The 15,501-nt window shown below is 42.9% G+C and overlaps 2 protein-coding genes across 2 annotated transcripts in view; one reads left to right on the top strand and one right to left on the bottom strand.

Moving 5' to 3' along the window:
* B3GALNT2 (beta-1,3-N-acetylgalactosaminyltransferase 2) overlaps positions 1-11,933 on the top strand; it is a 60,948-nt gene extending 49,015 nt beyond the window's left edge. Inside the window, exons 8-12 of the mRNA XM_090263451.1 lie at positions 5,617-5,800; positions 8,535-8,660; positions 9,229-9,388; positions 9,962-10,018; positions 11,787-11,933. Coding sequence (XP_090119577.1) covers positions 5,617-5,800; positions 8,535-8,660; positions 9,229-9,388; positions 9,962-10,018; positions 11,787-11,924 — 665 coding nt within the window. The 3' untranslated portion in view covers positions 11,925-11,933. The remainder of the gene's footprint in view (positions 1-5,616; positions 5,801-8,534; positions 8,661-9,228; positions 9,389-9,961; positions 10,019-11,786) is intronic.
* Positions 11,934-12,136: 203 nt separating this feature from the next.
* The window catches only part of TBCE (tubulin folding cofactor E), a 59,504-nt gene continuing 56,139 nt past the window's right edge, over positions 12,137-15,501 (bottom strand). Inside the window, exons 16-17 of the mRNA XM_090263450.1 lie at positions 13,519-13,610; positions 12,137-13,341 (exon numbers count right to left, since the gene is read on the bottom strand). Coding sequence (XP_090119576.1) covers positions 13,249-13,341; positions 13,519-13,610 — 185 coding nt within the window. The 3' untranslated portion in view covers positions 12,137-13,248. The remainder of the gene's footprint in view (positions 13,342-13,518; positions 13,611-15,501) is intronic.

Raw genomic sequence — 15,501 nt, 5'->3', positions numbered from 1 at the left:
ATAGCTTTATTGGCATATTATTCACATACCACATAATTTATCCTTTAAGAGTGTTTGAGTCAGTGGGTTTGAGTATACTGAGCTCTGCAGCCATCTCTCTTAATTCCAGACCATTTCCATCACTCCAGAAAGAAACCCAGGCCCGTTTTCTCTCTCCGGCCCCAGACCACCACTTGTCTCCCTACAGACCTTAACTATGACAACATTGCTGAACTCATTTATTAGTAATTTTGTGGGTGCCTTAGGAAAATGCTTTCCAAACGAGATTGAAATAACTCAAGTTTTAAGATAAAGGAATTAAAATTAATTGTCTTCTCATGTACTGAATATATGTGGAAATCTTAGAAAAATATATTTTTAAAATTATTTATTTTTAGAAAGAGGGGAAGGGAAAGAGAAAAAAAGGAAGAGAAACATCAGTGTGTGATTACCTCTCTTACACCCCCAACTGGGGATCTGGCCCGCAACCCAGGCATGTGCCCTGACTGGGAATAGAACCGGTGACCCTCTGGTTTGCAGGCCAGCATTCCTGAGCCACATCAGCCAGAGTGAAAAATATTTTTTTAATATGAAGATCAAAGGGCCATTCAGAAGAATCACATGGTACAGAAATTCTTAAATTTTGTGGGGCATTAGCATCTCTTGCTGGACCAACTCGAGCAACAGAGTTAAAATCTTTAGGATTAGAGCTCTGGTGTTTGTATTTAAACAAGCTCCCTAGATGGATCTATCTGATTCCTCCAGACTTTTGAGAGGCTGTAAACCATATGATTCTTTAAACGATACCTAGACATATCATCAGATTAAAATACACACCGATATATTACTTCATACTCACATCTTTCAGATAGATTCAGTATAAAACAGACTGTGTAATTTGTTCATTGAAAAGGCATGTATTTAGGAGATCCAAGATGGCGGAGGAGTAAGTGGAAGCTACACTAACCTCCTCCCAGGACCAGTCTGGATTTACAACTTAATTTTGGAGAAATCATCTGGAATAACCAACCGAACACTAGCTGGAGAGAAGTCTTATAACCATGGAGAGACAGAAAAGGCCACTTCATCACAACGTGACCATTAAACTATGTCTGTGATATCATCAAAGATGTTTAATCTATAGGCAAGAAGAATGTCAAATGCTTTGCAACTGGATGTCTTTCCAATAAGACAGTCTTACAGATTTAGAGACTTGTTTGTGGGTTATGTTACATAAATGAACATGTGTTTTCTGTTTTCAAAGGGCATAAGCCTGTGATCTCATTACCTGAGTGATTGTCTGTACATATAGGCCTCACTTAATCCTGTATGCAGCGCTGCCTCCTGAGACTCAATGGTTTGGCTGAACTAAGTGGCTGGGTTGGTGAAGAATGGGGTGGTCTGTGGGCTTCACTTTAAAACTGGTTTCTCTTTTCTATCCTAATGGCTTGGACAGAAAGGGCCCAGAGGTCTGAGAGGGGGAAACCTAAAATATTTCCCTCAGCCCAAACTAAGTGTAGTGGGCAAAAGGGTTTGGGATAGGTTAGACTGCCTGGCACACCTTCCTCCAAAGAAGCCCATTTTTTCCCTAATGTGGGACATTGAAAAATTAATCCCTGCCTTTTGTCACCTAATGGTTATGGATTGAATGATGCCTTTAACCCTGTTGCCAAATCTGTTGCCCCAGAATACAACAAGGATGCCAGCCTGTTAAACCAAGCACGCCATTGTCCGGGGACAGCCAACCGACCTGGAGTGTGCAAGATCCTTTCCCATGTGGGAAGGCCACCCTCCCCTCCACATCCCCACTCTTATTAGGGATTTCTGGACCCAAGGGTAGGTAGGACGATGACCATGTCCAGCTTGAAGCAGCTAGAGGAGCTCGAGACCTTCGCCCATTGTCCTTTATAAGATTACAAAGGGTCTTAAGTCTGAGAGGGAGGGATTGTTATTTTTTATTGTTAAAATAATTAATTTTTAAAAAAGAATATAGAAAAGGGTGAAGCAGGAGAGCTTGTATGTACAACCCATGGGCATGTACTTGGGCAGGGGGGTTGCTGGGTGGAGGGGAGCAAAGGGGAAAAAATTGGAACTATTGTAACAATATAATCAATAAAATATACTTAAAAAATCAAAAACAATCAAAGGGATAGATATGAAAATAGGGAGTGGCAGTAAAGGTTCCATGGCAGTCATGACAGTCATGGCCTTTCAGGGATTCCATGTGTTTGATGTAATCCTCTAGATAAGACAAGGCGAAGTAAAAGGGTCTAACACCCAGAAAGAGGGAGAAAAGAGGGCTACAAAGTTATTAATGTACCAGTTAAGTGAACTACAGTTCCAGTCCAAGTTGAAACATGAATAGAAATACAGCCACGGGCTGGACCAGCTCAACAGAAGGCACAGGCCACACTTGGTAGCAGACAATTTCTGACCATTTCAATCTGCTCGTACCGGTTCAGATGCAGTGTGAAGCTAAGCTGGGCAAAGCCGGGGCAGGCAATGATCTACATTGCCTATGTTTACACCAAATAGGATTCCAGAGCAAAAAAGTCTGACTACATATACATTGTTAATGTAATGAGAGCAGTTGGTGATACATTAATGCAACCTGGCAGCCAAGGAGAGCGGATTGGAACGTACATGGGTGAATAACGACAACTTCACTGTACTAGTCAGTGGGGGTGGTAGATGCTGTTTGGGTGGACGGGGCCTCAGGTAAATGCCAGGCAAGGCCGAAGTGTGTGAGCCGGGTGATGGAACGTCAGGTCGGTTCCTGCCTGCTGGGTCTGTTGCTCTGGGGTGGGGGAAGGGCTCAAAAAGGCACAACAGTCTCTGCCGACCTTTCTATCTGGGAGAGAGCTGTCCCCCATTTCTCACCCTGATGCCAGACACTTGAGTTCCTCCCTGTGTGCCACTGGTTCCTTTCAAGCTGCTGCCCTATCCTGGAGCTCAGAGGGAGTGAGTCTGAGTAAGTCTGGCTCAGGACCTTTAAGAGGAATTGCTAGGGAATCCAGTAGTGTTTTTCTTTTCACTGATTCCAATCCTGCTGGATTTTCCAGCCAAAGTTATGCAGACTTCTCTTTCTGGCACTGGAACCCTGGGCTGGGGGCCTGGTGTGGGGCTGGGAGCCCTCGTTCCTGAGATATTCCTCCCGAATTTTTATCCACCACACTTGGGTGAGGGGCCTACCCATTCTGCATCTCTGCATCTCCCATCAATCTGGATTGATGTGGTTTCTTTAGCTTTATAGTTGTCAGATTTCCATTCAACTCAATTTCTGATGGTTCTGAGTGATGGCTATTCTATAGTTTAACTGTAATTTTTACGTGGTTGTGTGAGGAGGCGAGCTGTGTTTACCTACGCCTCCATTTTGACTGGAAGCCCTACCTAAAGGGCGTGTATCTTTAAAAAATATGAAGAACTCATACAAATCAAGATAAAAAATAAAAACCAATAAATCTGACTTTAAAATGGGCAGAGGATCTAAATAGACATTTTTTAGAGAAGCTATACAGATAGCCAACAAGTACATGAAAAGATGCTCAACATCACTAATATTCAGGGAAATGCAAATCCAAACCACTGTAAGATATCATCTCATACCTGTCAGAATAGCTTTTACCAAAAAAGATAAGAAATAACAAATGTTAGTGAGGATGAGGATGTGGAGAAAAGAGAACCCTCATGCACTGTTGGTGGGATTATAGATTGGCACAGCTACTAAGGAGAACAGCACGGAGTTTCCTCAAAAAACGAGAAATCATCACCTCAAAACATACACAAATATCAAATCATTATGTTGTACACCTAAACTAATTATACTTCAATAAAACAAAATACAAAATTTAAAAAGGCATGTATTTAATTTCCACTCATCTTGTTACCATTTTTTGTAACTGCAATTTTATAACATTTTCACTTTAAGTGTTAAATTGTATGTATTTATCCTTATTTCTAAATTAAAGTGAAAGGATGTTGCAATAGCAATGTAAGGGTTGAAAAGATCCCAAGGTTACTTAGGATTGTGTTTCTTAAGGGGTAGAGTTACAGGGAGGTACATGCTAAAAATGCAGACTGGGCCCTGGCTGGGCCTTGTCTTGATACACCCAGGTTGTGGGTTCGATCCCCAGTAAGGGCACATACAAGAATCAACCAGTGAATGCACAGATGGATGGAAAACAAAATTGATGTTTCTCTCCCCGTCTCTCTCTTTGTCTGCAAAATCAAGAAGTTAAAAAAAAAACTTTTTAAAAGGCAGATTGACTCTGACCAGGTAGCTCAGTTGGTTAGGACGCCATCGCGATATGCCAAGGTTGTGGGTTCGATCCCCAGTCAAGGCACTTACAAGAAGCAACCAATGAATGAATAAATAAGAGGAACAAGAAATCAATGTTTCTCTCACCCTTCCCCTTTCTACCTAACATTCAATGTATTTTTTTAATTTTTAAAAATGCAGATTGCTGGGTCCCACCCTGGACCTGCAGTATCTTTGGCTTGGGGCCTGGAGATCTGTGTTTCCACAAGCGTTCTTGAAAACCCAGTTCTCCTTTTACAGGTGGAAAACCTGAGGCCCAGAGACTTGTAACTTGCTCAGTATCTCACAGATAGCGGCAGAGACGGAAATCAAATCCGCAAGCCTTCAGACCCTCGTCCCTCTTACAAAAGGGGGTGCTGTGTTACTTGTTAGCTTCCTGTCCCCACCCCTCAGCCATGCACTTTTTTTTTTTCAGAAATTTTTTCTTAATTTGAGACATTGGAGAAAATCCTGCCCTAGTGAAAGAATTGCTGCCTTATTTTATATTCATAGGGTCTGAAGACAGTCCCTGCACAAATGTGACAAGTGATTTATTAACTTGTGAGATAGTAAGTAGTCTTTTAAGCACAATAGTAACCATTTTTATTATGAAATATTATAAATACACCAAAAATAGGGAGTGCTATAAGAAATGTCCATGTACTTATTGTCAGAATTAACAATGCTTACCTTTTGTCCTATTTGCTTTTTAAAAGAAAGAAAGCAGTATAGGTACAACTGAAGCCCCTCCCTTCCCATTGTCCCCGACCCTGCTCCTCATGTCAGTGTCCTCAGTCATGCGCACCCCTTCCATCCGTGTTTTTCTACTTTCTACTGTAATACAGAGGTACATATTTTTAAGTAAAAGAGTGTGTTTATATTTTATAATTGATATCTATAGTATCATATTGCATATATCAATTAGCCACATATTTTTCTCACTCAGCTTTATTTTTCAAATCCTTCCCTCCTAACATACAAGATCAGGTTAAATTTTAACCTGAATATACCACAGTGCAGCCACTCTATGAGTGGGCATTTAGGTTGGTTCCATTTTTTCACTGTTACAAGCAGTGCTGCAACGAATGTCCTTGTGATCATATAAAATAGCATCTCCAGTGCACTAATGAGTCACACAGCGTGGGTGTCCTGAGCCTCACTAGGTACTGCTGGACTGCCCTCCAAAGCGAGGGTGTCCGTTTGCCCTGTGGTTTCCCCACCCCGAGTTCCCAACAGCCATCTGTCTGTCAACTTACCTTGGGAACAGTTTTTGTGGGTGTGAGTTCTGGGTCCTCTGTTTACAATAGCCTTTTCTCCATCTCTCGACTTCTCCTTTTTAGAAGGTGATGCTCTCTTACAAAACCTTCATTCTCGCCCTCGAAGACGTATCGATCACATAAGAAAGCTCCACGAGGAGGATGCCTTGCTGAGGGAGGAGAGTAGCTTCTATGATGACATTATCTTTGTGGATGTTGTCGACACTTACCGCAACGTTCCTGCAAAGCTGCTGAACTTCTATAAATGGTGGGTTGTGAAGGTGCTGGGTACACAGAATCCGTTTTCGTGTTCTTTTGATGAAGAAACAGTTTATTCCACCATCAGACCACTGAGACATTTAAGAAACAAACCAACCTAAGACCCCTGAATACCTGGGATGTGATCTTTTGTATCCTGGTTTTCTGTGAGGATAGATCTTACAATTGCTGCTCCTTTCTTACTTACATTAGCAACCTGTCATGTGAAGGATAGGAATCGATTAGAAACAAACAGGCAAACACATATTTCACTGGGAGTCATTGCCATGGTCATCTCAGGCCAACATGAGATGAAAATCGGGGGATTTGGAAGCAGCCCGTCTTCATACCTGCCTACCCAAACCCCCAATTATAGCCACTTGTGCCCATGTTAGTGGCCCAAATTCTGTTTAACTGAACATCCACATTACATTTCTGTTCCCTACTCCACCCATTTAAAAATTACTTGCCCTAATTCCAAAATTTTTTTATAAAATAAAATTCAACCCCCAGAGTCTGTTATATTTACAACTTCCAGAACTTCCAGTGTTTCTTGGGTCTTAGTTGTAATTCCTACCTTTATAATCATAATAGCAACAATAATAGTAACTGTTATCCATACAGTTGTTGGTAGGTAGTTACTCTAAGGTCCCGTAATTTGCTGTTGAGCCCCTGATATTATCTATCCTGACATAGGACTAAAACCTTCTAACCATATCTCTGTCTAGACTGTATTTATAAAGTGTGTTCACATCTTTGTATTTTTTTCTATTTTAATCTTTATTGTATTTTATTACATTACCTTTTAGTCCCTATACCCTCTTTCCCCAGCAGTCACCACACTGTTGTCCACGTCCGTGAGTCGTTCTTCCTTTTTGCTCAGTCACTTCACCCCCTAACCTCCCCCGCCACTAGCTGCCATCTGCCCTCCATCTGTGAGTCTTTGTTTTGCTCGTTAAGTTTGTTCATTAGATTCCACATATGAGTGAAATCACATGGTATTTGTCTTTCTCTGACTGGCTTATTTCACTTAGCATGATGTTCTCCAGGTCCGTCCATACTGTCACAAAGGGTAAAGTTTCTTTTTTTACAGCCGAGTAGTATTCCATTGTGTAAATGTCCTGTCTTTTCCTTTAAGATTTTATCAGTGAGCATGTTTCTTGGTGAGCCCGTCTGTCCATTCTTCTCGGTGGCCCTGGTCAGACTGGGAAATTATCAAACACACTATTGATATGGTCCCCTGGTTCTGAGGGTCCAACGGTCTGATTAGTGTATGGAACATAATGTCTCACAGCTAGGACAAGCTAATATAGTTTTGGAGTTATCCTGTGGGCAGAGGAGTCATCCTGTGGGCAGAGGACAGATATAAATGTGACTTGGAAGCCTGGGAGTGTCTAGAATACCAGGATGGAGTTTGGATGTTCTTGTAGTTCAAGGTCACTAGTGGGCATTCATTCCTGCTGTAAGTGGGGCCGAGGCAGGGATGCAAGGAGGTAGAGTGGGAAAGGAGGCCCAGGAAATGGGAAATCAGTGTGATGGAGTTCTAGGACTTTCCATCGGGGCTGACTCCCAGTTGTGGAACTTCGATTTAGCTAAATATTACCTTCAATTTAAGTTTCATCTCCTCTCCTCACATGTCTCCGCGATCTTGGCCTCTCCCTCAGGTTCCTTTGCCACTGTTCTGGCCATCATCTCCACCTGGATGACCACAGTGACCTCCTAACAGCTGTGCTTTGGGTCCTGCTGCCCCATAGCCTCTGCCACTCTGTAAATGAAAGCTTCATTATTCAGTCTTCTTGACTCAGTTGAACCATCACTGACCTCATGAGCAAATAACTACTGTGTGTGCCTCATGCTGCTCGTTAGAAATGAGCTTTAGGAGCCTAGCGAGATGCTGTGGGGTGGGCCCTTGCTCTCTGACCTAATGAGACTTTCTCCAGGTATCTTTCATTCAGGTTTCCGTCATCTGACTGGTTTCCTAGACAACATAAAGAAGCCAATTTATTTTTAATCTGCTTCAGATTGAAGTGGGCAGTTGACCAAACTGGAAAGTGGCAGGAGCTGGAGGACTCCATATTCTGGATTTTTTAACAAAAATGTACAGGGATTGGCACTATGAAATGAAGATGTCAGTTTTGTCTCTGGTTGCCTTTGTGTATACTTTCTGTGTCTAGATAAATGAATCACCCTCCTGTGCCTCCCAAAAAGGTCACTGATAATAGTTTAATTGCTGGAAATGGTTTCCAAGGGAAGTGTGTTTCAGTGTTACAACTTTATTTTTTTAAACCATAAAATAGCTGAATGTAATGTAAGTAGTAGCATATTGTTGCTGCTTGTCCAACAGAGTTCTGTGAGGGACCAGGCATGATGCTGGTCCCCTCGTCCTGGGCCTGTCTTATGAAGAACATAAGGGGCAAGGGCAGGTGTTCACTAGATTTGGCGGCCTGACCCGAGCAGTGTCCGGGAAGCATTTGTTTGATCCAGTATGTTCCACTTCAGCCAGATGCTTTTTTATTGTGTTCTCTTTCCTTTGTACCTTTTCAAATCGGCTTGTACATCTCTGTGTTCGGCCAAGCAGTGAATATCGGGGGAGGGTGGTGGTTGGTATTACAAGAATAGGAAACAGGGAAAGGATGCAGGAGCAGGGGACAGTTTTACTTAAAATGTTAGCAGTGTGACTGCATCCGCGTCACTGTGTTTCCTTGTATGGACGCGCTGACTTGCATGTCCTTTTTTGCCCACAGGACTGTGGCAACAACCAGCTTTGATTTATTGCTAAAGACAGATGACGACTGTTACATAGACTTAGAAGCCGTATTTAATAGAATTGCCCACAAGAACCTGGATGGACCTAATTTTTGGTGGGGAAAGTAAGTTAAACATTGTTAGCCCTTTAGTGTTCATGTACCTGAAGAAAGGTAATTAATTTAGACTGAAATATGCTTTATTTCTCCTAAGAAAAATGGGGTTGAGATAGGAAATTTCCCTATTAGGCTCCTGGGTTACTATGTCTTATTAATCTATGATTAGTGGGGAAGAAACTTTCAAATGAAAAACCTCAAGCTAATGTAATGAAGGCGGGAAGTGGTTTAGCTTTACCCTCAAGCCCACGAAATAAGTGGTACTCAGATTAACATCTGCTGTATATTATATGTTAATATAAATTTGTGACATTTCTGAAACTGTATTCTTCGGGAATACAACAGGGATTAGTGAATTTTGTAAGCATATATATACCAGATGATCTGGTACTTTCCATTCAGAAGCTTCACAAATGCAGCTTTGAATTTAAATATATTGGTTTTTTTATATAAAATACCCTAGATAAAACAAAAATTCTCGTTCTTCTTTCCTTGCTTCTATTCCTTTGTGGTGATAATCAAGTTGGTAGGCTGTGTGTCAGGCAGCACAAAGACGCCAGCTTGTTCTGAACCTCAGTTTCAGGTGGAATTGGGCAGTGGACCGGACGGGCAAGTGGCAGGAGCTGGAATACCCCAGCCCCGCGTACCCCGCCTTTGCATGCGGGTCGGGGTACGTGGTCTCCAGGGACATCGTCCACTGGCTGGCCAGCAACGCGGGAAGGTTGAAGACCTATCAGGTAGGTAACTAAGAATTTCTGACCTGAGAGTGTACTCATCAAACTGAACTTCACTCAGCTCAGTGCCCCATCCCTGGAAGCAGGGCCCTCCTTCCCTTGGGGAAGAGCATTTTATTCTGTCTGTATAGGAATCACTCTTCCTCAAATTCAGCTCTAGATTACATTCCTAAACCTTTTCTGAGCTTACTTTATTTTCAGCCTATATTTACTAGTCCCTGCAGGAGTATAAAATTGATATTTAGAAGAAGGTAAATGAAAAGTGAGTGCTTCCTTCTTGGGGATCCTGGTAACCATGTTGGCGAACAGCTCTGCTGAGTTTCCCACCATTAGTGCTGGAGTCTTAAGGTCCACGAAGAAAGGGGACAGGTCCTTGTTGTGGGATGTGTTGTCATGTTAACACCCACTAGCTTTTACTCTGTGTATCAGTGTCAGCACATGCCTGGATTTCATATTACATGGGTTACAGAACAAAGAGGCAGAAAAATAATTTATCACTGGGAGGGGTGTGGCAGTGTTTTTACAGACAGCAGAGCATTTCACCTTGTGCGTTTAGAACTTACGCTGTCTGTCTAGGGTGAAGATGTAAGCATGGGCATCTGGATGGCAGCCATAGGACCTAAACGGTACCAGGTAAGGAGGTCTGAGTGGGGCTGGCCTGGGGAGCTGAGGAGGTGAGCCATGGGATCACACCTTGGGCAGGAGCAGTGACTTGAAGATCTAGCATTGTAGCTGTGCTCTTGATTTTAATTCACAATAATCTACCTGGGTTTTCATACAGTGTTTTTCTGAGTGGAAACCACAAGGAAATGTTTTGAATGGAAGTTCTCCTGCCCACAAAGAAGAATTAGGTTTTTATCAGAAATTCTTTGCAGCTTTAAAATTAAAAGAATCAGCTGACGTACATTTCCAGCAGTGTGGTGGTCTGGCTGAGGCAAATGAAACATTGGATGAAATAGGGTAAAATGTCTCATAAAACACACTGATCACTGGGCTGGAAAAACAGGAACTGAATGCAGAGACTGTGGGAAACTGAGCCCTCGAAAGCAAGCACAAAGCTGTCTCTGCCACAAAGACTTCAGTTGAATTCTGGATGCTTGCAGCCTCACTTTGGCACAGAAGGTTCAGGGGCAGAGGAGCCCTGTTTAGTGCCAGGGGCCCAGAGCACTGCACGCTACTTCGGGGGCGACAGAAATAAACCCAGTCCACTGGGTCAGCTTCGCTGATCTCGTTCCTGTTGTAGTTTGAGTCCCATCTCTGATTTATTTCACATTGACGATTGTATTTCTTTATCTGATCATTCTGGTATCTGGTGTCTGCAGGTCTGACTGTAGTTTATGGTTTCTGCAGACTGTTGCTATGGAGCTTATTTCCTGATGTGTTTAGAGGCTTTTTGGCTGTGACCTCATGCTCCTTAGGGACTTGGGTCTGAATTGAAATGCATTCCTACAGAGAGGATTTACGTCTCTGCTGCCACACTGGGGCCTCACCAGCCACGAGCACCTTGTTTCTGATGTGGGACTTATGGGCCTCCAACTGGATACCCACCAACGGTGGGCTCCGGTTCCTGATGCTCGGGGGAGACCCCTTTCCGTCCACCCACCCAGGGCCTAGGGTGAGACATACAGGCCTTCCTCATACACTTTTGTTTTCTTACCACTACCCAGGCGCCCTGGCGGGCTGTGGGACTCTGGCCCGTCTCCTGGCCCTGGAGTCTCAAGGCCTTTGAACTCAGCAGAGCCTTCCAGGCTGGGCCAATGCCAGCACCCTTCCCTCTCTTTCAGGACCAGTTCCGCCCCGTTTTGCAGAGACGTTCGGGGCTGTAGCAGCACTGTCACATTCTCTGCTTGCATGGGTTGCTTTGGGTCTGTATTCTGCTCTGATACTGGAAAGAGATGAGTCCATGTGTACAACTGGAAGTAGGCTGGGGGCCCTCTTAAATCCTTCCCACTCAGCCCTGCTCACCTACACGACCTTTCCTGGGACCTTGAGCAAGGTCTGCTCTTAGTTCCAGGTGTTCTGGTAAAAGGGAAACAATTTTGCTCCACAGGGTTACTGTGAGGATTAAGTTAGATACCGTTTATCAAGCACTGGGTACAGTCTCCGGAATACTGTAGCACCCCATCGGAAAGCGGCCGGTGCTCCAGTGGCACGTGTGCGACTTTGCACCGTGGATGCCGGGCCTCGCCTTCCCAGCAGCCCCTCAGCTGACGGTTAGTGCACACACTGCACTGTTTCTGTATTCCTTGGCCACAGGGCACTTTCCACGCCCCACACGCCGAGGTGTCCTGGCAACAGTTCCAGCCTCCCTGGGAAGGGTAGGTGGCCTGCGCGCGAGCTCTTACTTTTCTGCAAGCCGCTGATGTCACAGCGCCCAGTCAGCCTTTCTGTTTGTCACCAGGACAGCCTGTGGCTGTGTGAGAAGACCTGTGAGACGGGAATGCTGTCGTCCCCTCAGTACTCTGCACAGGAACTGACAGACCTCTGGAGGCTGAAGGAGCTGTGCGGTGACCCTTGCCAGTGCGAAGTGCGACAGTGATGACTTAAGGCGCAGCGTTTAAAGAACAGGGTAGGCGAGTGATGATCCGAGTGGGAATCCAGGGAAAGCTGCGGTTGGGCAGTGATCACATGGCCTGTCCAGTGCTCTAGGCTGGCACCCCCGTCACCAGTGTGGTCACGCTTATTGTTTGCACAAGTTTCCCTTTAAAAATCAACCCTGATGCTGTAGCAGCAGAAGAATTTATTTATGTATTGGAAGATTTGAAAACTACCAAATAGTTTACAAAAGAAAAAATATTTTTAAATCCTGATGCATCATTTCCAGTTAGAATTCATTGCCTATCATTTTTGGTTAAAACTTGGCTTGTTTGGAAATCTTTAGTAACTGAGTTGGGATTGCAGCCTGCACTGCAGAACGGCTTCGTGCAACATCAGGGTGGTTAATACGGGCCAAAACCAACCCATGGAAATGCTGCAATCCTGTGGCCACCCACACGCAGTGGTCGCTTATACCAAAGTCTGGGGTTTATGGAAATAATGTTAATTTCCTGTGGATGTCTGAATGAAGGCAACTTAAATCTGGAAAAGAACTAATGTAATTCTCAGTTCTGGATGTTGGTTTTAAAGTTCATTAATTATTTAGAGGATTAATGCACGTTTTCTTTTGCCATTTCACATAAATCCTGAAAGTCACAGTTTAGTATTACTCTTATTAAAAAGTACTTAATTTTTGTGATTATAAATAAAATCAAATACCTCTCAGGGTTTCAGTGCTATAGGGAAGGCTATTTCTGAATAGTTGACACTACGAAAGAACTGTGCTTTCCTCCTGTCCTTGCTTACTGTTTACCTAATATAAGTGAATTTCGATCAGAGCTGGTAATCTTTTCTAGAAGAATATAGGCTCAATTTAGGTATAACTAGGGGAAAGCACATGGTTAGTTTTTGTAAGTTTGCTAACACAGACTGCGATTGAGAAGAGAGACCATGCACGAGTGTTGTGCGCTGTGGAGGATGCGTCTCCCTCAATGAACAACCTTTTAAACTAGTAGTATTAATAGAGAATCCCATGAAAACTGGCCTAATGAGAGATATTAACTGTGTTCAGTTTTTATTAGACTAGTTAGGTTCTAGTTAATATTGAAATACATAATGAAATGCAGTCATGAACTATAAATGGGAAATAAAATCATTAGTAGGTATTATTGCTTTTATATACAAGCCTAGAAATGGTCTCTTCGTAATGAAAAGTACAACCTTTTCTATACTTAGGGCAAGTTGTAAAACTTTTTTTTTGAGAGTAGGGTTGTTCCAATAAGTCACTTATTTGCAGTGAACCAGTCTGAGCTTTTATTAGTTGGCTGTTACCATCGCACTAGTAGACAATCTCCATTTTCTACAGAATAAAACTGTAATGACTGTTGGTCATTTTCTAGTTCAATCTCTCTGCCCGGCATCTAAAATTAGAACAGAGGGTTGAGAGGTGATTAAGACAGATGTGACAAAACATGTTATGTATCCACCCCCAAAACAGATGTATGGTCTCCATTCAGAATCAGTTGTATGGAGACTCCGATTAAGAGCATGTGATGCTGTGGGAGCTAAGCTAGACTGTGTCTTGCTGGACAACTTACTTTGGGACTTTCATAGGACAACAGAAGGTCTGACACAGGAACTTTGAGAAGACGTGACAGCAGTCCTTTCACCTTTTGAATTGTCATGGAGTCTATCAGAGAAAAGAAAAACCATCAGTTCTCTCAAATGACTGTTTCCTGTCAAACTAGCTCACAGTGCAAGGCCACAGTTGCCATGACGACTGTAACTGGCATTTCAGTGACGATCCACGCAAGTAAGCAAGTGGGCAGAGGCGCAGTGATTACATGGACCAGCTGCACAGCACTTATGTGAGTCACTGGGGAAATGGAGCCAGGTGTGACCTAAGTGCCCTGTGACCGTGAGTTTTCACACCATTTCAGTGGTGGTGAATACTCCTCCTCAATCCTAATCAACCAGACACCATAGTCTGTACAGAGGAAGAGATGTGAGTAAAATCATTACCTTTTCTTTATAAATCTTTGTGATTACTTACGACTTAACTAAAGACCACTCAAGCCCTCTGGCCTTAGTTTCTCCTTGTCAAGTGAGGGGTGAACTACATGGTCTACCAGGTCCCTTCCAGCACAACCAGCCGGTCGTTACCACACATGTCATTGTGTTTGACACACATGCTGGTGACCACCAGGCATGGGAATGTGACTTAATGAGCAAATGCTTTGGTCTGTTCAGAAAACGCTATGAACTTTTCTCCAAAGATGTGCTATGGTAAATATTGGCTATTTTGATTATGAGAAATATAGTTTATTTGAAGCTTTAGCGGGAGGTACAGCAATAGTGTGGTGTTCCTACAAATGTCACACGGAGTCTAATATTTTTCTATCAAAAATCATTTTGTAAGAGCTGTCTGTGTTTTTATGCAACTTGTGATAATAAATGTTCTTTATTTTAGAAAAAAATGCCTTAAGTTTGTGTTGAATAGAAAATAGACAGTTATAATTTTAACTAGCATAATTTGCTCAGATAATCTTGTCCTTTCAGAAAATCTAGGTGGACTGGGTTCATGTGGTCAGTGATGGGTTAACTCATGCACAGCACTGGAAAGGATATCTTCCTAAGCCCCAGCAGAAACAAAGTGGTTGTAAAACAGTTCTCATGAGATCCACCTACCTGTACAGTGTCTGTAGAAGAAAGTGGCAATTTGCATGTACTAGTTTTAGATAATGTTACTATTTTTAATGTAAAAGTAACACGTGGTTATCATAACATTCAGAAAATGTCAAACTGGGTGACATTCCAAGCTTTCTCCTCTTTACACAAGGACGTAGTTTTCCATAATATACATTGGTCTGCAATTTGTATTTATTACATGGTGCACACGTTCTCAGGCCGGCTCCTCCACACCAGTACTGCCCAGTCAGCAGCTACATGTGGCCAGGGGCAGCCCGCCTGCACAGCGCAGCTCTAGGCCCACTTTGTTCTCTTTGATGGCACCAGATACCATGATGTGTGGTCCTATCAGGAACCGTCTGCTGTCTCCCCTGAACACTTGAAATAGTTTTTATTTTTACCATTACAAGTGCCACAAGGTTGAATGCTTGGTCTGAGCACATATGTATTTTTAATCTTTTACCCTCATTTCCACTTGACTTTATGAAAAGCATATACTGATTTTTGATGCCAGTTCCACTTGTTAGTTTTTAATAATTCTTGCTAATCTGATTAGCAAAAAAAGAAAAATGTTTCAGTGTTTTATATTTCTTTATCACTTTTCTCTTTAAAGGATATCTATATATTTATCTTAACCTGTGGCATAAAAATTAGTAGAAACTGAATGTGCTGGCTTACTGCTGAGTTCAGAAAAGGACTCATTCTGAACAGCTTAAAGCAGTAATTAATACATGTAATTTCTATGGATAATTCTAATCTCTGCTTGTTCCACCTGAACGTTAATGAAATTCAGCATGAGCACGGTGGTAACTGACTCTCTGAAGCGCTGGGACAGTGCCAGGTGTGCAGTGGGCAAGAGGAGGGGGTGAGGCACACTCGCCGCCAGCCCAGGA

This window comes from Furipterus horrens, unplaced genomic scaffold, assembly GCF_987537825.1.
Source record: "Furipterus horrens unplaced genomic scaffold, mFurHor1.1.pri manual_scaffold_15, whole genome shotgun sequence".
In the NCBI taxonomy this organism is placed as follows: domain Eukaryota; kingdom Metazoa; phylum Chordata; class Mammalia; order Chiroptera; family Furipteridae; genus Furipterus; species Furipterus horrens.
The sequence above is the reverse complement of the archived record's forward strand: the minus strand, read 5'-3'. Positions and strand labels throughout refer to the sequence as shown.